We start from the raw sequence: 27,558 nt of genomic DNA, 5'->3' as shown, positions 1-27,558 counted from the left end.
TGATATTGAAGACATAATAGGTCATGGCTTCAGAAAACATCAAGCCAGGGCTTCAAGGCAAGAAGGTTATTGGTCGTGGAGATGTGAAGAAGATGGCTCCCATGCAGAGGGCAAGACACATGGCTTATGAACAGCCCAGCAAAGCGATGGCCGTCTCCTTGCTCATGACTCAAAACCGACTGAGGGAGCATGCTCTGAAGTCCATCCCAAAACCCCAACATCGGGTCCTAGACCCAGAACAAGAGAAACAGGAGAAGGTGGTGGGTCAGCTAAAAGCCGCAGAAGCTCAAAACCGTATACGCTTGATGAGACTTCGCTTTCAGAACATAAGGGTAAAATTTACTTACATGATTAGCCCATGTCCAAAGGATTCATATGTTCCATCCATAAATATAGGCTTACTTAGAGAACTCAAAAATCAAAATAGGCTGTCCTCGAGGCGCTAATTGATGCCATGACACTGCCCACTCTGGACATCCTGGAACTTGATTTCCAAACTATTCCGCTTTCTTATCCTAGTAGTAACTATGGGTAGTGTAATTCCTAAGAAGCTTTAGGGATCTGTGTGTGAATAGGGCTGGTGATGACAGATTTCACTGGGTTCAGCAGTCTTAAAAGTCTTCTTGTCTCATCATGGACAATGGGGGCATATCGCTAGGATATGCCCCAATTGTCTTATAGGTGCAGGCCCCACCACTGGGACCCACACCTATATCAAGAACGGAGCCCCGCAAGTGAAGGAGTGTGCACTGCGCATGCGCAGACGCCCTCCATTCATTTTCTATGGCGCCAGCGAAAATAGCTGAGCGTTGGCTCGGCTTTTTCCGTCGGCCCCATAGAAATGAATGGGAGCGGGGGCCGCGCATGTGCGGTACACTCCCATTCACTTCTATGTGGAGCCGGCTTGGTAGTGGCCGGACCGGAGTCCTCCAGCCACCACCTTGCGGGGCTCCGTTCTCTATATAGCTGCGGGTCCCAGCGGTGGGACCCGCACCTATAAGACAATGGGGGCATATCCTAGTGATATGCCTCCATTGTCTATGATAAGACAACCCCTTTTAAAAGTCCAAACTCAATTTATTTTGTATCCAGCACAAAACAAGGCATCCAAGTTATACCAGCACGTGTGAATGCACAGCACCAAAATAACATATATATATATATAAAGTCCTAGCCCGCCTTGGCGCAAACTAAACAGTGTTTTCCTCACCTAGGTACAAAACCCATGCAGATCAGACTTTTTTCCAGAAGACAGGTCTACCAGCTTCAAAGCTCTGAGGCCTCTAATTATTCCCCAGTAACAATCCATCCCAGTGACTACACCTGGGAAAACCTCAGGTTAGGAAGAATAGCTGTACTGGAGCAGGGTGGAATTGGTAGGTCCCTCTACCAATCCTATCTACCATTCCCAAAAAATCAATCCCATAAACAAAGTCTGAAACTATACTTTGCTCAAACCTTACAGCCTTCTGGATTCCTTTTATCTCACCCATCTGGGTGAAATATAAACCCTTCCAGTACTTTAACAAAGACATTGTTACAATGCTAACTAATCTTGTATGGGACATGGACATTTGGGCTGTGGAGCCCTCCTCTGCATGGGCTCCATATTTGTGAGTCTGGACTTTCAGTACCCCAGTTTGTAGACATGTCTATGTCCCAGTGATTAGACATTGCCTGTACAGATGCCGGCAGAAAGAACGGGTCAAGTGAGGGCTGACTCTCCACTTACATAAACAAACGGCAACAAGCCGACGCGGGGAACGTAGGAGCTTTTCATCTTTTCCCACAGCTTGTATTAAATACAGCACTTTTGTTCTCCCAAAAGGTCTCAGTGCTTTTAGTTAAATGCACAGCAATTATATTTCAGCAGGACAGATCTATAAATGTTGTTTTTAAGCGTAGTCAGTGGAAGAGAAGTTCTCGCCTCCGAGCGAAGTTCTGATTGCATCGGATTATGTTTTATTATTAATGAAATCTGTACATCCACGGTACAGGGTCAGGCAAATGTATGCACAGCAATTTTAGATGGTAAAGTCCTGTAACCAAGGGAAGCTATACAATCAGGCAATGCCTATAGGATGGCTACTGAGTTATTCTTACCTTCCTTCTAGCCTGGGGTCCAGGGCAATGTTATTCTTTTATTTTTTTTTGCTTTACTGAAATGGCAGCATAATACTCTGGATTTGCGGGATTTAACACTGCCTAAACCCATTTTTTTCCCGAAGATTATTATGTTATGCTGTAATACTGAGCAGCAACAAGTGGATTCTGATCTTTTTTGGTACTCCTCAGCTTACTGTTTGGTGCCAAGCCAGTGCAATTCATATTGGCATAAACATTGTGGTTACATGAGTATTTTTTAACTAATATATTAAGCAAGCAAGGAGTGGCAAGTTACTTTGGGGATGTAGATAGACAGGTCTCTATACAAAGAGGTTCTGCAGCAGCAGTAGAGTTTGGTCTCTGATATTCCACTTCCTCATCTCCATCCCTATTACAGTAGTTTCTTTAAAAGGAATGTTTCATCAAAAGGACCAATTGTTTAAACCAAGTCTTTATGTTAAACTTATTAGAATTTTGGTTTTCTATTTGCTATTTCCTTATCTATATTTAAACATATTCCTAAAATCATGCAATTTTCACACTTTGTCACAATTTTCAGGCATAGAAAGCTGGGAATCATAGTAACACAGTTTTTAAGGCTGAAAAAAGACATCCATCTATCCATTTCAGCCTGTTATCCAGAGGAAGGCAAAAACAAATACCTTCTCGACTCCAATCAGGCAATCAGACTAACTCACTGGATCAACGACCGCTCCAGAAATCTAATAACTACAACTTGGAATATTATTACTAGGGATGAGTGAATCGACTTCAGATGAAACATCCGAAGTCGATTTGCATAAAATTTTGTTCCAATACTGTACAAAGCAGGAGCTCCTGCTCCGTACAAGATTGGAGTGAAGTTTTATGTGAATCGACTTCGGATGTTTCATCCGAAGTCGATTCGCTCATCCCTAATTATTACACTTCTGAAATACATCCAGTCCCCTCTTGAACTCTTTTAGTGAACTCACCATCACCACCTCCTCAGGCAGAGAGTTCCATAGTCTCACTGCTCTTACCGTAAAGAATCCTCTTCTATGTTTGTGTACAAACCTTCTTTCCTCCAGACGCAGAGGATGTCCCCTCGTCACAGTCACCGTCCTGGGGATAAATAGATGATGGGAGTGACCCCTGATATATTTATACAAGGTTATTAGATCTCCCCTCAGTCCTCTTTTTTCTAAACTGAATAACCCTAATTTTGATAATCTTTCTGGGTGCTATAGTCCACTCATTCCAGTTATTACTTTAGTTGCCCTCCTCTGAACCCTCTCCAGCTCTGCTATGTCTGTCTTTTTTCACCAGTGCCCAGAATTGTACACAGTACTCCATGTGTGGTCTGATTAGTGATTTGTAGAGTGGCAGGACTATGTTCTCATCATTTTTTTTTTTTTTTTTTTTTTTTTTCTCTGCTTGATTAATGACTATAAATTGAACCACTGAACTCTCCCAGAGCTTGCTCTTCCTGAGGCTTGCTCTACTAAGTAGGCTTTTTATTAAGTGGAGTTAAAGAAAAGGAGTTGGAAACTAAGGTTGGATATAATTTCCTTGTGTGTTGTTGGCTTAATTCTAGCTAGTCCTTCAACTACAGCAGACAGGGTCTAATTCTAAATCATATTTACTGTTTTACTTTTTTACTGTTGTAATCCCCATTTAGTATGTGTTGCACAATTGACAACGCAGTCCAGTGCACATCTTGCATGATGTATGCAGTCCTGGAAGAGCCGTTCGAGGGTGTATATCTTTGTTCAAGATGTGAACAAATTACCCGTTTGCAATCGCAAATCGAGTCTCTAAACGGGCAAGTTGCAACACTGAGAGGCATTGACAATTTGCAAAAGAGTTTGCTTCTCACCGAGCAAGCACTCTTTAGGGTAGATGAGGGGGAGGGTGACAGAGAGGAGGCTGAGGAAAGTGAGGTAGCTACCTGGGTAACAGTTAGAAAGCGGGGTAGAGGGAAGAGTGCCAGGGAGGCTAGCCCTGATCTGACATCCCCCAACAAGTTTGCACGTTTGGCAGATGAGGGGGATGTCAGTCCAGGGACGGCACTGCTGCAGCCGAACACTTCCTCTGCCAGTCAGGGGAATGTCAGCTCCAGTAAGCCGGGAACCAGGAGAGCAGGGTAGTGGGGGACTCCATTAATAGGGGAACAGATAGGGAAATCTGTCACAAAGACAGTGATCGCTGAACAGTGTGCTATCTTCCTGGCGCTAGATTTCGACACATCGTGGATCGGGTTGACAGATTACTGGGAGGGGCTGGAGAAGATCCAGCGGTCATGGTCCATATCGGAACCAATGACAAAGTTAGAGGTAGGTGGAGAGTCCTTAAAAATGATTTCAGGGATTTAGGTCAAAAGCTTTGGGCAAGGACCTCACAGGTAGTATTTTCTGAAATACTGCCTGTACCACGAGCCACACAAGAAAGGCAGCGGGAGATTAACAAGTGGCTCAAGAACTGGTGTAGGAAGGAGGGGTTTGGTTTCCTGGAGAACTGGGCCGACTTCTCTATCGGCTACAGGCTCTATCGTAGGGACGGGCTGCACCTCAATGGGGAAGGGGCAGCTGTGTTGGGGAAGAAGATGGCTAGAAGGTTGGAGGAGTGTTTAAACTGGGGACTGGGGGGAGGGTAATTGCATTATAGGAGGGGAAGATAGGCCAGATAGAGACCGGGGGCAAGGTAGTGGGACTGGGGCGGAGGAATGGAAGAAGGGACTAGAACAGCTCAGAAGGAAAGGTGTAGGGTAAAAAATATACATAAACCTCTCAAATGTATGTATACTAATGCCAGAAGCCTGACTAATAAAACTGGGGAGCTGGAATTAGTGATGTGTGAGGAGGACTATGACATAGTGGGAATAACTGAGACATGGCTGGATGATAGCTATGACTGGGCAGTTAATGTACAAGGTGACAATCTGTTTAGAAAGGATCGTCAAAACCGGAGAGGGGGAGGGGTTTGCCTTTATGTAAAGTCCTGTCTAAAGCCCACACTCCGTGAAGATATAAGTGAGGGACATGAACATGTGGAGTCACTGTGGGTACAGATACATGGAGCTAAAAACAACAATAAATTACTAATAGGAGTTTACTATAAACCACCTAATATTCCAGAGTCCACAGAAAATCTACTACTAAACGAGATAGACAAGGCGGCAAATCATAATGAGGTGGTTATTATGGGGGACTTCAACTACCCAGATATAGACTGGGAAACTGAATCTTGTATATATCTTAAAGGAAACAGGTTTTTGGCAATAACCAAAGACAATTACCTCTCCCAACTGGTTCAGGACCCAACTAGAGGGACGGCCATATTGGACTTAGTATTAACCAATAGACCTGACAGAACAACAGACGTGCAGGTTGGGGGACACCTGGGAAATAGTGACCATAAAGTAATACCTTCCAATTATCATTCAAAAAAGCGTTTCTACAGGGAGGAACAAAAATACCAAACTTCAAAAAAGCTAAATTTAGCCAACTAATGAGAGGCCATAGGCCTAACTAACTAGGAAAAAGTCCTCAAAAATAAAAATACAGCCACAAAATTGGATATCTTTAAAAGCATCCTAAAATCTAATTTTGAGAGGTACATACCGTATGTGAATAAAAGGTTAAGGAACAAAAAGAAACCAATGTGGATAAATAGAACTGTAAAGAAAGCAATAAATGAGAAAAAGAAAGCATATAAATCACTAAAACAGGAGGGTAGCACAGAAGCACTGAAAAACTATAAGGAAAAAATTAGAACATGTAAAAAAACAAATAAAAGCGGCCATACAAGAGACCGAGAGATTAATTGCCAAAGAGAGTAAAACTAACCCTAAAATGTTCTTCAATTATATAAATGTTAAAAAGTAGGGGGGAGTCGCAGAGAGCGACGAGGAGAAAGCAAAGCTGTTAAATATTTTTTTCTCCAATGTATTCACTGAGGAAAATAAACTGTCAGATGATATGCAGAATGTAAAAATAAATTCCCCATTAAAAGTGTCCTGTCTGACCCAGGAAGAAGTACATCAGCGACTTAAAAAGATTAAAATAGACAAATCGCCAGGACCGGATCGCATACACCCCCGTATCCTAAGGGAATTAAGTAATGTCATAGCCAGACCCTTATTTCTGATATTTGCGGACTCTGTACTGACAGGGAATAGGATTGGCGCATGGCAAATTGCGCATGGCAGGATTGGCGCATGGCAAATGTGGTGGCAATATTCAAAAAGGGTCCAAAAACAGAGCCTGGAAACTATAGGCCGGTAAGTTTAACATCTGTTGTGGGTAAACTGTTTGAAGGTTTTCTGAGAGTTGCTTTCTTAGAGCATCTCAACGGAAATAAGCAAATAACGCCATATCAGCATGACTTCGTGAGGGATCGGTCATGCCAAACTAATTTAATCAGTTTCTATGAGGAGGTAAGTTCTAGACTTGACAGCGGCGAATCAATGGATGTCGTATATCTTGACTTCTCCAAAGCATTTGACACTGTACCACATAAAAGGTTAGTATATAAAATGAGAATGCTCGGACTGGGAGAAAACGTCTGTATGTGGGTAAGTAACTGGCTCAATGATAGAAAACAGTTACATATGTATCCATACCCCTTTTGATGCAACCCATTATCTTATTGGCCTTGGTAGCAGCTGCCTGACACTGGTTTCTACAGTTTTTGCTGTTCACTAAAATTCTTAAGTCCTTTTCCATGTTAGTGTTACCCAGTTAGTATGTACTGGTGACTTGCATTATTCCTTCCCATGTGCATAACCTTACATTTGTCAGTGTTAAACCTCATCTGCCACTTCTCTGCCCAAGCCTCCAATCTATCCAGATCCATCTGCAGCAGTAAACTGTCCTCTTCCGTGTTAATTACTTTACATAGTTTAACGTTATCTGCAAAAACTGATATTTTACTGTGCAAGCCTTCTACAAGATCATTAATAAATATATTAAAGAGAATAGGGCCCAATACTGACCCCAGTGGTACTCCACTAGTGACAGTTACCCAATCTGAGTGTGTACCGTTAATAACCACCCTTTTCTATCACTGAGCCAGTTACTTACCCACATGCAGACATTTTCTCCCAGTCCAAGCATTCTAATTTTATACACTAACCTTTCATGTGATACTGTATCAAATGTTTTCGAGAAGTCAAGATATACGACATCCATTGATTCGCCGCGGTCAAGTCTAGAACTTACCTCCTCATAGAAACTGATTAAATTGGTTTGACATGACCGATCCCTCATGAAGCCATGCTGATACAGTGTTATTCGCTTATTTTTTATTGTGTTACTCCAGGATAGCATCTCTTAGAAAACCTTCAAACAGTTTACCCACGACAGATGTTAAACTTACCAGTCTTTAGTGGACCCTTTTTGAATATTGGCACCACATTTGTAATGCGCCAATCCTGTGGAACACTCCTTGTTGATATAGAGTCCTAAAATATCAGAAATAAGGGTCTGGCAATGACATTTCTTAATTCTCTTAGGATTCGGGGGTGTATGCCATCTGGACCCGGCGATTGTCTGTTTTAATCTTTTAAAGACGCCGCTGTACTTCTTCCTGGGTCAGACAGGGGACTTTTAATGGGGAATTTACTTTTACATTCTGTTTTTTATCTTACAGTTTATTTTCCTCAGTGAATACAGTGCAAAAAAAAATATTTTGTAGCTTTGCTTTCTCCTCATCGCTGTCTGCAACTTCCCCCTGATCACTCTGTAAAGGGCCGACACCTTCAGGCATTATACTTTTTACTATTTATATAATTGAAGAACATTTTCACTATCTTTGCCAATGAATCTCTTTGTCTCCAGTTTGGCTGTGTAACAGGGAGCCGGTGACGCACTCTCTCTCTGCAGCACCGCCGGCATTCCTCTCGTGAGGAGGAGAGATGACGTGGCTGGCGTTCTCGTCTCCATAGTGACAAGGGGGCGGGGAAGACCCGGGTGCGCACGCTTCCTCAGCGTGGCCGGCGTCCTCCATCTCCTAGACAACAAGCAGGTGGGGAGGGGAACTGAGCGACGGTGCTAGTGAGTCGGCACTCAGGTGTACAGAGATGCTGGACATGGGTCATGTTATGCTGGCCACGTCACATGACCCATCAAGAGGACCTATTTAAACAGGTAGCCTGCTGGCCACAGGTTGCCTGTGATTGTTCTTATCACCTCACTAGCATATCCTGCATGTTTGACTTCGGTTTGTTTGACCTCGGCTCGTATTTGACTTCGACCTGGTGTTACCCCTTGTACTGACACAATATCTTGGCTCCTGACTTTGGCTTTTTTTTACTTCAATCTTGTATTACCCCTTTTGTGCCTGCGTTATCTCCTGGCCCTTGATCTCCGCTCCATTAATTCTATTGCTATTTTGGGGCTGGCCTGGGAAGCTCTCGCTTCCGTATTGTCTGTCTTCGTGTATAGTTTCCTCCCTGTGTTGTCTCCCCTTCCTTAGACCCCTGCACGTATATGTAAGCTAGGGACTGCCGCCCAGTTGTGCCCTGTCGGTTAGGACGGACCATGCAAGTAGGTAGGGATAGAGGTGTGGATGGAGTTAGGGCCGCACCTACCTGTTTGTGACAGGCTGCTTTTATTTGGCTTTTACATTTTCTATATTTTCCTTATAGTTTTTCAATGCTTCCTCGCTACCCTCCTCTTTTAGTGATTCAAATGCTTTTTTTGTCCTTTTATTGCTTTCTTTACAATTCTATTCATCCACATTGTTTTTTTCTTGTTCCTTACCCTTTTATTCCCATACGGTATGTACCTCTGACAATTGGAGTTTAGGATGCTTTTAAAAATATCCCATTTTGTGGCTGCATTTTTATTTTTGAGGACTTTGTCCCAGTTGGTTAGGCCAATGGCCTCTTAGCTGGTCAGATTTTGCTTTTTTGTATTATTGTGCCTCCCTGAAGAAACACGCAGTGGAATTTGCCTGGCCAATTCTCTGCATATTTGCCGGATTGCTGCCGGATCTTCTGGCTGTGAACACAAGTGTAAAACTAGCCTTGGGCCTAGATGCCAGTGTGGAAACCTCTTGATTTTACATATTTTTTTTAAATATAGATAGTGACATGGAAAATTCAAACAAAAATCAAGTAAAATTGTAAAATATCTGTTTATCATAAAAATGTGATTTAAACTATGTCATTTACTGATGACACATTCCCTTTAAGAAAGCAGGGAGAGCATGTTGGAAATGGACTTTCTTCATTAGAAACATTGTGCCGTTTGTTACAAAATCAATAAAAAGATTTTGAAAAGAAAAAAGAAAGAAACGTTGTGCCGTCCGGTCATGAAGTTTGCTGCCAGCTAATGGTTAACGCCAGCAGCATCGTATATCAGGGGTGACATTGTTTGAACCGTGTCTCCTAAAACATCTGGAATGTCTTCTGCATTTCCTCCAGAAGATACCCAATGCAGTTATTTTTAGATTCCTAAAATAGTTCTGCCCCCCTGCTTTTATCCTCATCCTCATTCATCCCATGTCACATGAGCCAAAAATACCTTTCACTGAGACGGGGTCAAGAATGTGTCAAGGGCCATGAGTAGCCCAGAGCCAGATCTGGAAGACTGCCCGCAGAGCCATATTGGGGAGTGATTCCTAACATTGATAAAGAGGTATAATAGGCTCACAAAGCTGGATCAATAGATGGGGGGGGGGGGGTTAGTAACTAAATACAAATCTAAAGAAACCCCCAATCCATATGTGTATAAAATGTTCCTTATGACCTGACTGAGCTAAATGAAAACAGTCCTAACGATAAAGATGCCTCAAACTGTAAAATATACAGTAAATCTCATATAGGAAGACTGTGTGGATCTTTAAAGGGGTTTTCTGACATTTAAATACTAGATTGTATCTGATCGTTGGGGGTCCGACACCTGGAACCCCTGCCGATTAGCTATTTGAGAAGGCACCAGAGGCCGCGGCCTTCTCTGCACTCACCAAGCACAGCGCCGTACATTGTATAGCGGATGTGCTTGGTATCGCAGCTCAGCCCCATTCATTTCAATGAGACAGAGCTGCGCCTAGGCCACATGAGCAATGAACATGTTGCCTCATCATTAATGTAAAAAATGAAAATGAGACATCCTATAGTACATCTCAATCTCTTTCTAACAAAGCTAGATCCAGTCCCCATCCGTTGTTCCAATTGATTCTTTTCAGGCTAGCAGCTCAGGAGGCGTGCCCTTTCTCAGTGGGCGTGTCCCGTCTGCTGCAGCTCCCTCCCTGTAACAGAGGATATGGCTGGTAGCAGTTGAAAGATGGAACTGAGCATGTGAAAGGAAAAGAAAAAACAGCAGGTGGCGCTATACAGATACATTTTATTAAATAGCTCCGTGACTATACTACATTTTTACTTACATGCCTATACAAAAGGATTCAGATCCAGGAGCTGCCTTGAAAAATGCTGAATATTTTTCCTGAGGCAACCCTTTTAAATCACATCATTTTATACTTCAGGTTATACCAATTACTTTTTTTTATTTTGGACAAAAGCTATTTTTACTGGGGAACACGTGTTTGTGTTTTTTGTTTTTTTTTGTTCGGTCCCACTAGTGTATTATTTTCGTCAGGCTTATGGCAGGGTCTGATAGGCATGGTTAGATAGGAGATCTGAGGGCTATTGTTAGGCCCCCAGCTGCTATCGCAACCTTCGGCACCCTGCTGTTGCGGGGGAAGAGGATCCCCCTTCCACTGTCTGGTCACTTAGATCAGGGATGCCCAACGTGCTGCCCTCCAGCTGTTGCAAAACTACAACTCCCAGCATGCCTGGACAGCTATCAGCCTACAGCAGGGCATTGTGGGAGTTGTAGTTTTACAACAGCTGGAGGGCCGCAGGTTGAGCATCCCTGACTTAGATGCCATCTTGGAAGTTGCAGCAAGAGCAACCCTGCTCCTCCCTTGGCAGCCCTGCCCCTGCCTCCGCAACCCTGCTCCTGCCTCTGATTTCATGGGTGCACTTACGGCGCCCGTGAGATCATCATATCAAAAATGTCCATCACGCCCGACCATACCATTCATTTATGTCATTGGGTGGGAAGGGTTTTGTCCGGGATGGTTAAAAGTTGACCAAAACCAGGATTGAGCTATGCTCACCCTTTTAATCGACTGCTTCAGTGCTCCACCATGCTTTCTTCTCTTGCCATGCACATATACCCGATGTCATGTACACTATATGGGCACGTCATCACAGCAAAGCCTGACAGGGAGGAACGGAGCAGAAGCCTGGAGAAGTTATGGGAAAGGAGGTCTGTCTCTGACTACTTCCGACCACGCTCAGAGCTAAGCTGAAAAGCCGCCATGGAGTAAGATCTGAGAAAGATGAGTAGCAGGTATGTCTCCCATGTAGGTAATGACTTTCATTTTTAAGCTCTTCACTAGAGGGTTTCTTTAGGGTCCATTCACACGTCCTCAAGTGTTTTGCAGTCCACATAAAATCTGTCGTGGGTAAACTGTTTGAAGATTTTCTGAGAGATGCTATCTTGGAGAACCTCAATGAAAATAAGCAAAAAACGCCATATCAGCATGGCTTCATGAGGGATCGGTCATGTGAAACTCATTTAACCAGTTTCTATGAGGAGGTAAGTTCTAGACTTGACAGCGGCGAATCAATGTATGTCGTATATCTGGACTTCTCCAAAGCATTTGACACTGTACCACATGAAAGATTAGTATATAAAATAGGAATGCTTGGACTGGGAGAAAATGTTTGTATGTGGGTAAGTAACTGTCTCAGTGATAGAAAGCAGAGGGTGGTTATTAATGGTACACACTCAGATTGGGTCACTGTCACTAGTGGGGTACCTCAAAGGGGTCAGTATTGGTGCGGTACCTCAGAGGTCAGTACTGGGCCCTATCCTCTTCAAGATATTTATTAATGATCTTGTAGAAGGCTTGCACAGTAAAATATACATTTTTGCAGATGACACTAAACTGTGTAAAGTAATTAACACTGAAGAGGACAGTATACTACTACAGAGCGATCTGGATAGATTGGAGGCTTTAGGCAGAGAAGTGGCAGATGAGGTTTAACACTGACAAATGTAAGGAATAATGCAAGTCACCAGTACATACTAAATGGTAAAACACTGGGTAACACTGACATGGAAAAGGACCTATGAATTTTAGTGAACAGCAAACTAAGCTTTAGAAACCAGTGTCAGGCAGCTGCTGCCAAGACCAATAAGATAATGGGTTGCATCAAAAGGGGCATAGATGCCCGTGATGAGAACATAGTCCTGCCACTTTACAAATCACTAGTCAGACCACACATAAAGTACTGTGTACAGTTCTGGGCTCCTGTGAACAAGGCAGACATAGCAGAGCTGGAGAGGATCCAGAGGAGCGCAACTAAAGTAATAGCTGGAATTGTGAACTACAGCACCCTTAAAGGGAACCTGTCACCAGTTTTATGGTGTCCTAACTAAGGGCAACATAAATAAGTGACTGATTCTCTTAGCAAAATGCTGGGTCACTTTCTTTAATTGACCCAGTCAATCTGCCAACATCTTGCATTGAAAAGCTCCAGCTAATAATGATGAGTCCTGAATATTTATGAGCTCCTGACTCTCCCCGCCTACCTGCTGCTGAATGACAGTTATTTTCCATATGAATCAGCAGCAGGTGGGCAGGGGAGTGGCTATAGCTGTTAATTAAATAAACGCTGGACTCAATGACATCACGCTGGACTCAAATCAGCTCATTAGCATGCGGCATGAGGCATCTTTGTGTGTATATTATATGGTAACCATCTGTCACACCAGTAAGTGAATACATCTAAGGTACTTTTTAGTAGTTAATGATTGTATATAATTAGTTAGATTATAATCAAATATCCACATGACAGATTCCCTTTAAAGATTATCAAAATTAGGGTTATTCACTTTAGAAAAAAGACGATTCAGGGGAGATATAATAACTATGTATAAATATATCAGGGGTCAGTACAGAGATCTCTCCCATCATCTATTTATCCCCAGGACTGTGACGAGGGGACATCCTCTGCGTCTGGAGGAAAGAAGGTTTGTACACAAACATAGAAGAGGATTCTTTACGGTAAGAGCAGTGAGACTATGGAACTCTCTGCCTGAGGAGGAGGTGATGGGGAGTACACTAAATGAGTTCAAGAGGGGCCTGGATGTATTTCTGGAATGTAATAATATTACAGGATATAGCTACTAGAGAGGGGTCGTTGATCCAGGGAGTTATTCTGATTGGAGTCGGGAAGGAATTTTTTCCCCTAGAGTGAGGAAAATTGGCTTCTACCTCACAGGGGATTTTTGCCTTCCTCTGGAACAACTTGCAGGATAAGAGGCTGAACTGGATGGACAGATGTCTGTTTTCAGCCTTATAAACTATGTTACATGGCCGGCACTATGATAAAAATGCCTATTCTTGTTCGCATTTGCAGACAAGAATAGGACATGTTTTATCTTTTTTGTGGGACTGCGGAACAGAACTACGGAGGCGGACAGTACACAGTGTGCTGTCCGCATCTTTTGCGGCCCCATTGAAATGAATGGGTCCACATGCATTCCGCAAAATTGCGGAGCGGATGCAGACCCATTTATACGGACGTGTGAATGGACCCTTAAACCTTAGTAGCAATGTAACACTTTTTTTTACAGGCCCAGGACTTAAAATACCTGATCTCCTGCCAACCGACTGCCCGTGAAGCCATCAGACTGGAAGTGTTCCTGCCACCTAGAACCCATGCAGACAAGTCCTGTGACTCTTTACGACGGCAACAGGTAAGCCTTGTGCTGTTAAAAAGAACATGACAGGTTGGTTTTGGACTGCATTGCCACCATGCCTTATTACATGGGCTGACATATTCGAAACATGCCACTGTATGCCAAGTCTGATGCCGAATAGCAAAAATCATTTTTAAAATATAATGTGCAGTATGCATATATGATATCTGGAAGAGCTACGCAGTCTGGGCTTCAGCCCCACCGCTCCTGGCTTAAAGGGTTATCTCACTGGCATTTATTACATAGAGAAAGTTAATACAAGGCAATTACTAATGTATTGTAATTGTCCATATTGCCTCCTTTGCTGGCTGGATCCATTTTTCCATTACCTTATACACTGCTCATATCTAGGGATTATGACCACCCTGAAGTCTAGCAGCGGTGGTCGTGCTTGCACTCCATAGGAGAAAGCTCCAGCCTCTTTGGTGGCTGGAACCGTGGGAGCGCACGTAGGCAGCAGCTTCTGTCCTGGCCGCGTTGTATCTGTGCTGCAGCGGTGACCATAACCCCAGGACATATAAATGTATAATGCGATGGAAAAATGAATCCAGCCAGCAAAGGAGGCAATAAGGACAATTACAATACATTAGTAAGTGTCTTGTATACTAGAAAGAGGTGATAGTTCTGTATATTAGGAGGAGATGATTGTTCTGTATATTAGGAGGAGATGATTGTTCTGTATATTAGGAGGAGGTGATTGTTCTGTATATTAGATGGAGGTGAGAGATCTGTATATTAGGATGAGGAGAGTGCTCTGTATATTAGGAGAAGGAGAGAGCTCTGTATATTAGGAGGAGGAGAGTGCCCTGTATATTAGGAGAAGGTGACAGCTCTTTATATTAGGAGGAGGTGAGAGCTCTGTATATTAGGAGGAGGTGAGTGCTCTGTATATTAGGAGGAGGTTAAAGCTCTTTATATTAGGAGGAGGTGAGAGCTCTGTATATTAGGAGGAGGTGAGTGCTCTGTATATTAGGAGGAGGTGAGTGCTCTGTATATTAGGAGGAGGTTAAAGCTCTGTATATTAGGAGAAGGTGAATGCTCTGTATATTAGGAGAAGGTGAGTGCTCTGTGTATTAGAAAGAGGAGAATGCTCTGTATATTAGGAGGTGAGTGTTCTGTATATTCGGAGGGGAGTGCTTTGTATATTAGGTGAGTGCTCTTTATATTCGGAGGAGGTGATTGCTCTGTATATTAAGAGGAGAGTACTCTGTCTCTTAGTAGGAGGAGAGAGCTCTGTATATTAAGAGGAGGTGATTGTTTTGTATATTAGGAGAAGGTGATTGTTCTGTATATTAGGAGGAGGTGATTGTTCTGTATATTAGAAGGAGGTGATCGCAGGGCCCTTTGTACCATTTTGGGTACATATGACTTTTCAATACATTTTTATAAAATTTCTTTGGTGAGACGAGGTGACCAGAAATCGTCAGACATTTTCGGATGTGGTGACGCCTATTATATTTTTTATTGTCTATTTTTATATGTAAAATTGGGAAATGGGGTGATTTGAATTTTAATTTAAAACTTTTTGTTATTTTTAGTCCTTTTTAGTCCGCTTAGAGGACTTGAACATGTGCTCTTCCCATAGCCTGCAATAGAATACTATTGCAGACTTTGGGATTCTGACCCACTGCCTGTAAGGCCTCTTTCACACAGCCATTGTGGTTCCGTTCCGTACATTTGGGACCACAATTTGCAGTCCCCAATGCACAGGCAACATCCGTGCGGCAGCTGGGACGGATCTAGACCCATTCAACTTGAATGGGTCCATGATCCGTCCGTTCTGCAAAAAGATAGAACAAGTTCTATTTTTTGCGGAACGGAAGCACGGATCGGAACCCCACGGAAGCACTCTGTAGTGCTTCCTTGGGGTTCCATTCCGTGCTTCCGCACCGCATTTCCGGATTTGCGGACCCATTCAAGTGAATTGGTCTGCATCAGTGATGCAGAATGCACACGGCCGGTGCCCCGTGTATTGCGGAACCGCCGTGTGCGGCCCCCAATACGGCCACGGGAGCACAACAGTCGTGTGAAATAGCCATGACAGGCCTGTGAACCTTCACAAGGCCCCAGGCTGTCAAGATAACCAGTCGGAGCCTAGTGATTTCACCACAGGGGCTCCAATCAGAAGACTTTGTGTAACCATGCCATCTGAGACAGGGCTCCAGATGGCGACCAAAACGGTCGCCAATGCGCCTTAAAATTTGCAGATGGCGACAAGACTTTTTAGTCTTGTCGCCATTTGCGACTGTACCGCCGCGATCCTGCGCAGCCTACGTTCTCTTCACTAGCACACTGCACAGTGGAGAAGGAAGGAGTCCCTCCCTCTCCACTGTGACGCGGCCGCCACTACCACCAATGGGGATATAGCAGGGAGGAGGAGGGGAGGAGCTGTCGCCACTGCGCCACCAATGAATGTAAAACATAAGTATAGGCAGCGGTATCACAGACCCGGCACGCAGGGCATGCGATCCGCGGCCATTAACCCCTCAGGTGCCCCAGATCGCATGCCCTGTTACTGAGGCCGGGTGCCCGGTCTGTGATACCGCTGCAGACAATTGTATAAAGGAGTTAGAGGACCTTTCGTGGGTCCAAAGAATATGAACTTATCAGCAGGCTGCATAGAGCGGCGCCCAGGGATCGAAGTGCACTTACTATTATTCCTGGGCGCCGCTCCGTTCGTCCGCTGTGGCCCCCGGTATTTTCAGCATTCAGAGGAAGGAGGAGACGCCAGTGTCTCTCCTTCTCCCTGACAGCAGCACTGTCCAATCACAGCGCAGAGCTCAGAGCCAGGGAGGAAAAAACCTCCCTGGCTCTGAGCTCTGCGCTGTGATTGGACAGTGCTGCTGTCAGGGAGAAGGAGAGACACTGGCGTCTCCTCCTCCTCCTTCCTCTGAATGCTGAAAATACCGGGGGCCACAGCGGACGAACGGAGCGGCGCCCAGGAATAATAGTAAGTGCACTTAGATCCCTGGGCGCCGCTCTATGCAGCCTGCTACTAAGTACATATTCTTTGGACCCATGAAAGGTCCTCTTTAAACATTCATTGGTGGTGCAGTGCGCTCTCCCAAAGCCTCTCCTACCCCCCCATTATCACTGGCCACAAGTCGTCGTGTCCCCCCCCCCCCCATTGTTATATGGTGGCCACAGGGTCCCATCCCGTTCATTGGTGGCAGTGGCAGATTACACTGCTGGGGCTCCGATCGGTTACCATGGCAGCCAGGACGCTACTGAAGCCCTGGCTGCCATGTTCAGCTCCCTGCTGCTGTGTGCACAGAGCCCAGGGCAGCAGGGAGATGTGAGATCCTATTCACCCTGATAGAGCTCTATCAGGGTGAATAGCACAAGGGATGAAAAAAATCCAGGTTCTAGTCCCTAAGGGAAGAAATGGTTATTAAATAAAAAGTAAAAAAAAAAAAAAAAGAAACACCAAAATACTAAAAGTTTAAATGGCCCCCTTCCCAGTTTTACATATAAAATTTAAAAACAATAAAGAATAAACATATTACATATCGCCACGTCCCAAAAAGTGTGAGCTATTAAAATATAAAAAAATATTCCCGCTCTGTGAAGGCCGTAACAGAAAAAAAAAAATTCTAAACCACGCAATTCGCCATTTTTAGTCACCTTGTCCCCCAGAAAATGTCCCTGGATGTGAGAGGTATGTGGTGCTGTTTTCTCCTATATGTAGTGCACCTGCGTCTCATCTTCTCAAAGTCCTTTTTTAAAAATTATATGCATTTTAAATTTGGCGACTAAAAAATTGAATTTGGCTCCTAAATTTTTTAGTTTAGGAACCAATGGCTCCTGGTCATTTTTTTTTGTCTGGAGCACTGTGAGAAGTTTAAATGACTGATAAGGGTGTCATCCCGATCCAGGTCACTGCCGGCAGGTGCGTGGTGTATTATGCAGCACCCTCCACCTTTGCAGCAAGCTCAGCATGTGACAGCACGAACATGTACACAATTATGCCTTAAGGGGTTAAGCGAAAGTGGGAGCGCTTTTGTAGGAAGATATGAGTGCTTGGTATATGTCGATAAAGACCTTTGGGGAATATAATAACATTGGCCCACATTTAGTAATGTGACTGCATCTAGAACTCCAGTTATAGAAAAATCCACTGCACCTACCTTGCCAAGGGAGCTTGGCATAGCATGAAAGAGGTGTGACTTAGCTGGAAAGAGGTGTGACCTAATATGTAACATCTTTGGTATAAAGTTAGAGAAAGGAGGAGATTTATCAAGACTAGTGTTTCCATTCACCAGTCCTAATCCCCTGTGTGCCTGAGTAAGATACGCCTAATTTATTAGGAGGCAGATGCTCCAGAAACTGACCAGAGGCTGTAGTAGACTTAAAGGGGTTATCCGAGTTATGGGAGAAAAAATAAAACCTAACAAAATTAATCAGGATATACATATACATTAGTCAAGCTTGATTTTTTGAAAAAAGAACGATCCTTACACCTTTTCTAGGTTCTGTTATTGCTGTGTTTACATGCAGCAGTAACAACAATGACTCATCTCTCCCTCATGAATATTTGTGGGAGGGGTTGATTTCAAAAGAAAACCCTCCACCCCGCCCCCCCCAATATAATAAATGGGGATGGAGTGGCAGCACGGTGGGACATATGTACTAGCGGCAGGGCCAGTCCGGCAAGGTGACAGGCTATTCAACTGCTGTAACAGCCTGCCGATAATATAAAAGTATCATAAGCCAGTGTTTCACAACCAGTGTTCCTCCAGCTGTTGCAAAACTACAACTCCCAGCATGCCTGGACAGGCATGCTAGGAGTTGTAGTTTTGCAAAAGCTGTAGGCACAACGGTTGGTAAACAATGCCATAAGCTATATTAGATTCATATACCTATATCTTGATAGAATAAATGAACTCGCAGCACATCCGAGTAGTGAAGAAGTAAAAGAAGCTTTAATCACCAAGCATGCGACGTTTCAATCCTCTCAATGGGATTTTTCTCAAGCAGAAAAATCCCATTGAGAGGATTGAAACGTCGCATGCTTGGTGATTAAAGCTTCTTTTACTTCTTCACTACTCGGATGTGCTGCGGAGTTCATTTATTCTATATTGTTTGGAGGTGGATCGCCGACTCAGCCGCTGGCACTCCGTCTGTACCTTTCAGACAGTGGTGCTGCCCACATTCCTTGGTCTATATCTTGATAGAGATATAGGATTTATATATTAGCTAATAAACTTTTGAATAAACACCTATTTCTGTTGTAGCTGATATAACCTTATTATACATTATTTACTTTTTTCTTCAAGTGGGCGGTCTTCACTGGAACGGAGCAGCCAGCCATACAAGTGCCGAATGAAGAGCTGCGGCAGTGGTCAGGATCGCGCATATGCGATCAGCTATTAGCCGCAGGGAGGAACTTGGAGGGAGCCGCGGCACAAGTGAGGATCGCGCATGCGCGATCAACTCACAGCCGCACGGACTGTAATGCAGAGAGGTGGGGGCGTGGCCAAGGCTGATGACGTTCCGTTGACATGGCTTAGTCACTCCGACAAGCAGAGAGCTCCATGTCAACGGAACGTCACAGCTGATGACGTGGGCGGTCACATGACTGTTTAGTGTAGCAGAGAAACGGCACAAGATAGGTACAGCAAGTGATTTAGGAAAACTAAGGTATAGGAGAAATAAAGCCATAAAGATAAGGTTAAGTTAACTCGGATAACCCCTTGAAACTATATCTATGCCAGTTTCCAACTTAAAAAAGCACTCCCACAAAATGTTTTATTCTGACCTGATAGAAAGGTGCATGATTTAAATTGTAGTGAAGGTCATTTTTTTACCGGTGACTATATTTGTGAGTTATAATCTCACTTCTGATCCTCAGCTGTGTCATGTGACCAACACTCTGCTTCACCCCGTGTGGGCTGAAAGTCAGTTTCTCTATGTATTCCTATGGGAGCCTCAATGTCAGCCTTATAGGATTGAAAAGAGAAGTAACTGACTTCCTGTCCTGTGTCAGTTGGAGATCAGAGTGTTGGTCACATGACACAGCTGAGGATCAGAAGAGATGTTGTTATAACTTGCAAATGCAGTCACTGGTAAGAAGATTACCTACAATTTACAACATGTACCTTTCTAACAGGCCAAAGAATAAAACATTTTGCGGGCCGCAATAGGCTCTGCCCCCTCTACTAAGCCCTACCCCTTTCTCACCACTTTAGAAAAGTGTCGAGAGCCTCAAAAAGTCGAACATTATGGCTCAAGTATGGCATGTGCCATTATTTGCTACATTTTTACTCCACGTAAAAAGTTTGATAAATGTCCCCCAATTTGCCTAGCCATGCACCAAATTTTTCATGGACCCTGTGTCTCTGATCAATCTGCCGCATTTTTAGACTTCCTGATCTAAGTTTCCGATGTCTACATTTTAGACAGGATTAGCAAATTAGCCCGTAGATAGAACCAGGGCTGTGGAGTCGGTAGATAAATGTTCCGACTCCGACTCCTCAGTTTTATGTACTTCCGACTCCGACTCCCCGACTCCGACTCCTCTGTATTAATATGCGAATGTATTTTATACATTCCTTGAGGGAAAGAAACGCAACCTACCATTTATTCTAAAACATGATTTTCCTAGGAGAATCCCATAGTCATGTTTAAAGTTTAAGCTAACAATCGGAGTTTACAAGTTTTTATAGCCTTAGCTAAATGAGAGCAGTTTTTCCAATGGTTTACAGCTTCAGTCTTGAACTATTGGCCCTCCATTCCCTTCACTTATACAAGTGTCTCACTCTCTAGTCCTGCAAAAAACATATTTATTTAATCCCTTATCAGTGAGAGGCTAGGTTACACATGGACGCTGCGTTCCCTGTAAAAGCAGAACACAACACTATGGAAAGTATAAGTATTGCAGCTCCTAATTGTGCGTTGCGTGCCATATAGTGAAGCACATGAAAAGCATGCTTCTTCACGGTCACTTAACGTGTTCGTTTTGCGGTTACGTGAGGCACTGCATGCATTGGTCTTTATTCTTACAGTAGAGAAGTCATTAATTATAACTTTTTGTGAATTGGGACATTTAAACTTGCTTTTTTTTTTAATTCCAATCTAAATTTAGTAGGAGTCGGAGTCGGTGCATTGTTTGCCGACTCCGACTCCAGGTACCCAAAATTTCCCCCGACCTCGACTCCGACTCCACAGCCCTGGATAGAACAAAGTCCAGCTCTCAATTGGTATAGTAAAAGTAAAATGATACAAGCGAGGGGGCAGTTTTAAAAAATTTTTTATTGGAGAGAGAAGCTGGAATGGAATGAATTACCTTTTTGCTTAAAAAGCAGTTACATGCCTGTATCTGAATACTTTATACTATGAATCCATGAAGAAGACCTGTCTTATGGTTGAAGCGCGATTTTATGCAGGAGGATTACTTGTTTATACATTTTTTTTAATGAAGAAATAAAGAATCATTGATTTTACTCGCTAGATCCATTTGGACTTTTTTAGCAAATTAGCTCCTTGTATAGTAGGCAGAAAGTGCTTTTTATATTAGGGGTGTCCATCTCTGTATGTTAAAGGGGTTATCTGGTAATTAATACTAATGACCTATCCTCTGGATAGGTCATCAGTATCAGATAGGTGGTGTTCCAACACCTGGGACCCCCGCTGATCAGCTGTTACAAGAGGCTGGAGCTCCATGAGTGATGCAGCTTCTTCCTAGGCCGTGTGACATCACCATACATCAGTCATGTGAAGTGAATGGAACTAAGCTGCAGTACCAAGCACATCCTCTATAAAATGTACCGCGCTGTGCTTGGAGAGCTGCTGGGAGCCTGGTACGCTCCTTGGAGCTCTGGTGAGCGCATTAGCTCCCTGGAACAGCTGAATGGCGGGGGTGCCAGGACTCAGATACCCACCAATGTGATAATGATGATAGGTTATCATTATCCATTCCTAGATAACCCCATACTGACCACCCATACTCCTTTTTACGGCAGTCACTAAGGGGCCTTAGGCTGGGCCGCCGCTTTTTTACAGCAGCCCAGTCTAATCTATGCACGTGTCCCCCGTGGAGCGAGGGCTCAGCTCTCACATGAGAGCCGCGGCCCTGCTCTAACAGCCCGGACCGGCAGGAGTGCTGATCCGGGCTGTTTAACACTTTACATGCTGCGGGCAATGGCTCCCTCTATCTCCCATTGGCACCCCGCAAATACGATCGTGGGGTGCCGATGTGCGTGAAGGCTGGCTGGGGTCTTGTGTAGGCTCCAGACCAGCCTTGAGTAATTTCCAGCAGGCTGCGCCTCTCTGGTCAATGTCAGAATAGCACTGATACTAAAATGCAATGCACTATAGGGATAATGCATTGCATTTTAAAATCAATCAGAATGTTGTTAAAGTCCCCTTGTGGGACTATTAAGTGGTAAAAAAAAAAGTAAAAAAACAAAACACATTTAATCAATAAAAAAAATCCCATAAAAAAAAATTGCGCTTTTTTTTTCCATTGAAAATACGCTTTTCAATGAACAAAAATTGCAAACAAATCTCCCCAATATGTTTGGTATTGCCGCGTCCGTAACGACCCAGACTACATAAATATCATGTAAATTATTCCCTATGGTGAACGCCGTAAAAAAAAAAAGGCAGAATTGCTAATTTATTCTTAGTTGCCACCGAAAAAACGTAATAAGCGATCAAAAAGCGCCATTTACTCCAAAATGATACCAATGAAAAATATAAGTCGTGCTGCAAAAATCAAGCCCTCATACAACTCCATAGAAAGAAAAATAAAAAAAGTTATGTGTCTTGGAAAGCGGCAATGCAAAAACATTTTTTTCTTTAAAAAAAAGGGGGGTTTTATTGCAAAAAAAGTAGTAAAACTGAAAAAAAACTATATGTATTTTGTATCACTGTAATCGTAGTGACCCAGAGAATAAAGATATTATGTTATTTATACCGAAAAAAGAACGCCATAAAATGTATAACGTAAAAGCGCTGTGGCAGTATTGCTGTTTTTCCCATCTCCCTCCCAGAAAGAGTTAATAAAAGTTAATCAGAAAGTTATGTGTACCCCAAAATGGCGCCATTAAAAACTACAACTTGTCCCGCAAAAAACAAGCCCTCATAAAGATATATAGACAGAAAAATAAAAAAAGTTATAGCTCTTGGAACGCGACGATGAAAAAAGGAAGAAAAACGCTTGGTCAGTAAGACCCAAAACAGGCTGGTCACTAAGGGGTTAAAGGGAGTCTGTCACAAGCAGGAAAAACGCAGTTTAATCCATATGCAAATGAGCACTCCGAACTTCCTAGGGGCGACGTTCCCAGTGTAGGAGCCCAGGCTGCTCTGCCTTCGTTTTACTTTACTCCTGCTTGTGCAAGTCAAAAGAAAATAACAAAGGTACCATTAGAATCATATATAGGTGTGCTATATATACAGAGCCATGTAAGCGGTGTATATGGTCATATAGTGGTGACAGACTCCCTTAAAGGGTTTTTCCCAGTTCAGGGCTGAACCTGATTTATAAGCTGTTCTTTATTTGTAGCTTACCTATTAGTGAAGGATAGGAGCATTTTCTTCCCCCGATGCTCCTCCTTGTCCTGCTGCATTGTGCAGGGCAAGGATCTGTTAGTTTTGTGCCAATGACATACCGGGGTTTCGCATCACTATGCTAAGCGGATACTTCCACCTAGCAGTGAGCCTGGTGCCGTCAGCGGCACAGATGGGTGCTCTCTAGCGCTGCCAGGTACTATGCTACTTTGCTCACTGCTAGGTGGAAGTTTCCTCTTGGCATAGTGATGCGAAACCCAGTACGTTACCGGCACAAAACAGAGTGACGAGAGGGAGCATCGAAGCAAGGAAATACTCCTATGCCCCACTAATAGGCAGTCTAGAACAGCTTACACCCAGGTCCAGCCCTGAACCCGGAAAACCCCTTTAGGTGGAGGTGAAGGCTCTATATTAGGAGCAAGGGAGTGCTCTGCATAATAGGAGGTGAATTCTCTGTATTTTAGGATGGGGGGGGGTGTTAGGGGCCGTGGACAGCTCTGGCAGGTGTGATCATTTTATATTGGGGGAAGTGACAGCTCTGTATAGTAGGAGAAGGTGCTTGATCTGTACGTGGAGGGCGGGGGTTGTGTAGTAGGAGGGGTAAGCTGAGTGTTGTCCTGTGCTCTTTTACAGAGAGAACGAGTAGAAAGCCTCCTGGAGGACGATCGAGGACTGATGACTAACCGCATTCCCTGAGTGACCAGACCAGAGCTGGCCTAATTATACAGAACACAAACCGTGGTATCCGGACACATTCCACTGTAGTCTGTAACTCAAGTGTGCATCTGAACCATCCTTATTAAAGACCGCATTTACTGCCCATCTCAGTGCAGCTCATCATTTCGTGAGCAGATAAAGAAACCCGTTTATAGCAACAAAGTGTTTCTACAGTACATAGCTATACTGTTACCTATGTGAACGTGTAACACTGGGCTTCAGCGCCACCTACTGCTTCAGTTTGTAACGACAATCTGTTTCTTAGCTCCCTCCTTCGATGACTGGACTTTGTTTCTTCCAGACTTGTGGTTCGAAAAAGACATTGGGGGTCATTTATGATGTGACGTACGACACTTTTTGGCGTACTTTTGTTGCAGATTCGGTCGCAAAGGGGATTTGCAGCCGAATCTGCGACTTTTCCCCACTCACGTCACTTTTCCGAGGTGGTGGGAAAAGGGGGCGTGGTGTGCGTGCGGGGGGAGAAGGGGCCGGCCCGTCTCCTTTATGATTTTCTATGCCAGCAAGGGAGCTGGCGTAGGTTTAAGCTTGTTGTACGCCACCAGAACATACAGCTAAGTTATGTAGAGGCCTGCACCTCTACATAACTTAGGCGCATCCAGCGCAGGGGTATTAAGACCGGCATATAAATTGCTGGTCTTAATAAATGACCCCAATTGTTCACAAAGAACTTGCAGAGCCTCAGGGCCGAAATGAATCACAATCAGTATCAGGTAGAATAATAGCACCAGGGCAATACGTACAGCGGATATGTCTTCTGCATAGTTGTATATTAGATCTGACATTGGAAGATTGTGACCAACAAATAAAAACACCCAAAAACTGGCATTTCAGCCTACTATGGTAGTGCTATCCACCACATAATATACCCGTCCTATTATGGCAAAAAAATCCAAATCCAAATAACAAATAACAAAAATTTCCTATTCTTGTTCTAAATTAAGCATCGAAATAGACCCATAGCAAAATGAACCCCTTCGAGACCCTGAGTTTTCATTTTTTACTCCCTGGCTTCCTGGAGACATAACTTTTTTGTTTTCCTGTAGATGTATGAGAGCTTGTTTTTTGCGAGTTGCTCTTTCTAGTGGCACCATTTAATATTGCAGTTTATGGGTTTTGTTTTTACAGTGTTCCCTATGCAATAAAACTGACCTGTTCCCTTCATTCTTTGGGTCAGTACAATTTCAGTGATATCCCATTTATATAGTCTTTTCTTGTGTTCTCATACCCTTTCCCTTTCATGACTGGGCCCAAAAAAGGCCTGAATGTCCAGGCAACTTTTTGTGATTTTGTGCACGTGGTGGTTTAGTAACCAGAGTTTTTTTATTTGTTTAACTACCAAAGTCTATGAGCGGCATAGATGTGAACACTAAAGTAAATAAGGATCCCGGAAGAGAGGTATATCTCACCCAGGTTCCTCAACTGGGTGAGATAATCACCAAAAAAATGAAACTAACTTTCGTATGTATGAAAATCCAAAAAGCTTTATTGGGTGAGATAAGTAGAGTTCCAGAGTGGTGTTGGCTTCGGCAAGCTTCCTGCTCCCTCCACCAGGAGCTCATTCAGCGCTCTCCTGCTTGCACAGCAGAGGGCAGAAGCGGTAATAAACCGCTCCTGTCTTCTCCTCAGGGTACCTGCTGTGTCTGTCAGCCGGGACCCGACCTGCTCCTGCTAGATTGCAGGAGCTTTAATCCCAGCGCTCATCAGCGCTGGGATTAAATCGCTGCCTGAACGTGTATATATGTGCTATCTGCACAGGGCATGTGCAGATAGGACGTATAGACACAGTGAGCAGTCGGGAAAGGGTTAAAAAAGAAATAAAATCTTTGGAAAAAAATCTCTTTGCATCACCATATTCTGATCCCCATAACTTTTTTATAGTTATGACTACGGAGCTGTGTAAGTTTGGGTTCACACTAGCGTTATGGAGTTTGTTATGGCTTTCCGTTATAATGGAACATAACAGAATCCGTAGGACGGATCCGTTTTGCTGCCCATAGACTTGCATTATGACGGAATGCAAAATGGACGCCTTTAAAAGGCATTCCGTTTGCTTTCCGTCCTAATAGAAGTCTCTGGGAATCAAAACGGATCCGTCTGGTTCCCGTTATGCAAGACTGAAAACAAAATCCTGTCTACAGGACTTTGTTTTCTGCCTTGCATAACGGGACCCAGATGGATCCGTTATGTTTTCCCATAGACTTCTATTAGGACGGAGCAATAGCAATTTAAAGGCTTCCGTTTTGCATTCCATCCTATGGATTCTGTTATGTTCCGTTATAACCCTGTTATAACGAAAAGCCATAATGCTAGTGTGAACCCACCCTAAGGCTAATTTTTCAAGGGGAGAGCTCTACTTTTTATTAATATCATTTTGGAGTTTGTATGACTTTTTAATTTTTTAAGGGTGAATCGGCCCTTTTAATTTTTTTTGGCAGGATGTATACATTTATATTTTAATAGTTTAGGCTTTTTGGCACGCGACGGTGCTAATGATGTAATTTTTTTATTATTAGTTATTTATTTGTTATTTTCAACATGGGGAAAGGGAAGTGATTTGAATGATTATATTTTTAAAAACTTCTTTTCACTTCTTTTTTAAGTCCCCTAGGGGACTTTACCATGTAATCGTCAGATCGGTTGTCCCATAAAATGTGATGAATTACCATTGCAGCCTCTGGGAGATTCCCTATGCTCCATAGAAACAGCTGTGGCAAACCTCAGAACATTTAGAAGGCCTGGGGCTGCCACAGCAAATGATAGTCTCTCTCGATCTCTGCGCAGGAGAGCCATTCAGGCCCTGGAAGTGCAGTGCTCCCAGGGAAAAACCTCTCAGATGCTATGGTCACAATTGATCACTGCATCTGAGAAATTAAATGTCAATGATTTGCATTATCACTGATCACAGACATTGCCTCCAGATCTGTGCTGTGTAAAACAGCAGGCACCAGACGGCTATAGTGGAGTTCAAATTGAGTGTGTTATGACCATAGATGTGTATAGCGGATAGGGGACGCCATAGCAAAAATCAAAATAATAAGCTGTCCCATAAAATAGTTCTTGACTACTCTACCATAGTCCCTAGTAGGAGAGATCAATGGTGTGCCCTCAACCAGTTTTCTAATGTGGAGTTTTGCAGCCTTGTAGATTCACTCTGAATCGGAACAAGATTGAATCTTTTAACAGTGCCCATATTTTGACAAACATCTGTTCGTTCTAGCCCCCTGTAAACATGCTTCATTGGCTGAGCCAAGTGTGCATGTGTTTTCAGTGGGGAGACGGAAGTAAGCCACTGCCAGACACCTCTGCCAGCTACTTATCTCCTTTGAGAACAAAATGATCGGCTGTCAAAATTCAACATGCCTGATCCTTCTTTCCTTGACATCATCTTTAGGGGGATAGTCAGCATACCCCCATACATGTAAGATAGTCATCTGGTTTGGCA

The 27,558-nt window shown here is 43.5% G+C and overlaps 1 protein-coding gene across 1 annotated transcript; it reads left to right on the top strand.

The window, feature by feature from the left end:
- LKAAEAR1 (LKAAEAR motif containing 1) lies at positions 1 to 25,177 on the top strand. Its single transcript, XM_040436088.1, has 3 exons — positions 1 to 332; positions 13,743 to 13,865; positions 24,012 to 25,177. The coding sequence occupies exons 1-3, from the start codon at positions 24 to 26 to the stop codon at positions 24,072 to 24,074; spliced, it is 495 nt and encodes a 164-aa protein (XP_040292022.1). The 5' UTR covers positions 1 to 23; the 3' UTR covers positions 24,075 to 25,177.
- The last annotated feature ends 2,381 nt before the right edge of the window (positions 25,178 to 27,558 follow it).

This window comes from Bufo bufo, chromosome 6, assembly GCF_905171765.1.
Source record: "Bufo bufo chromosome 6, aBufBuf1.1, whole genome shotgun sequence".
Lineage (NCBI taxonomy): Eukaryota > Metazoa > Chordata > Amphibia > Anura > Bufonidae > Bufo > Bufo bufo.
Note: the sequence above shows the minus strand (reverse complement) of the source record. Positions and strands in the feature narration are given on the sequence as shown.

What these genes read in the sequence shown, in the direction of transcription:
- LKAAEAR1 (XM_040436088.1), top strand. Translation starts at nt 24, where the DNA reads ATGGCTTCAGAAAACATCAAGCCAGGGCTTCAAGGCAAGAAGGTTATT. An exon ending in TTCGCTTTCAGAACATAAGG is followed by an intron (nt 333 to 13,742) that starts GTAAAATTTACT and finishes TTTTTTTTACAG; the next exon opens with GCCCAGGACTTAAAATACCT. An exon ending in ACTCTTTACGACGGCAACAG is followed by an intron (nt 13,866 to 24,011) that starts GTAAGCCTTGTG and finishes GCTCTTTTACAG; the next exon opens with AGAGAACGAGTAGAAAGCCT.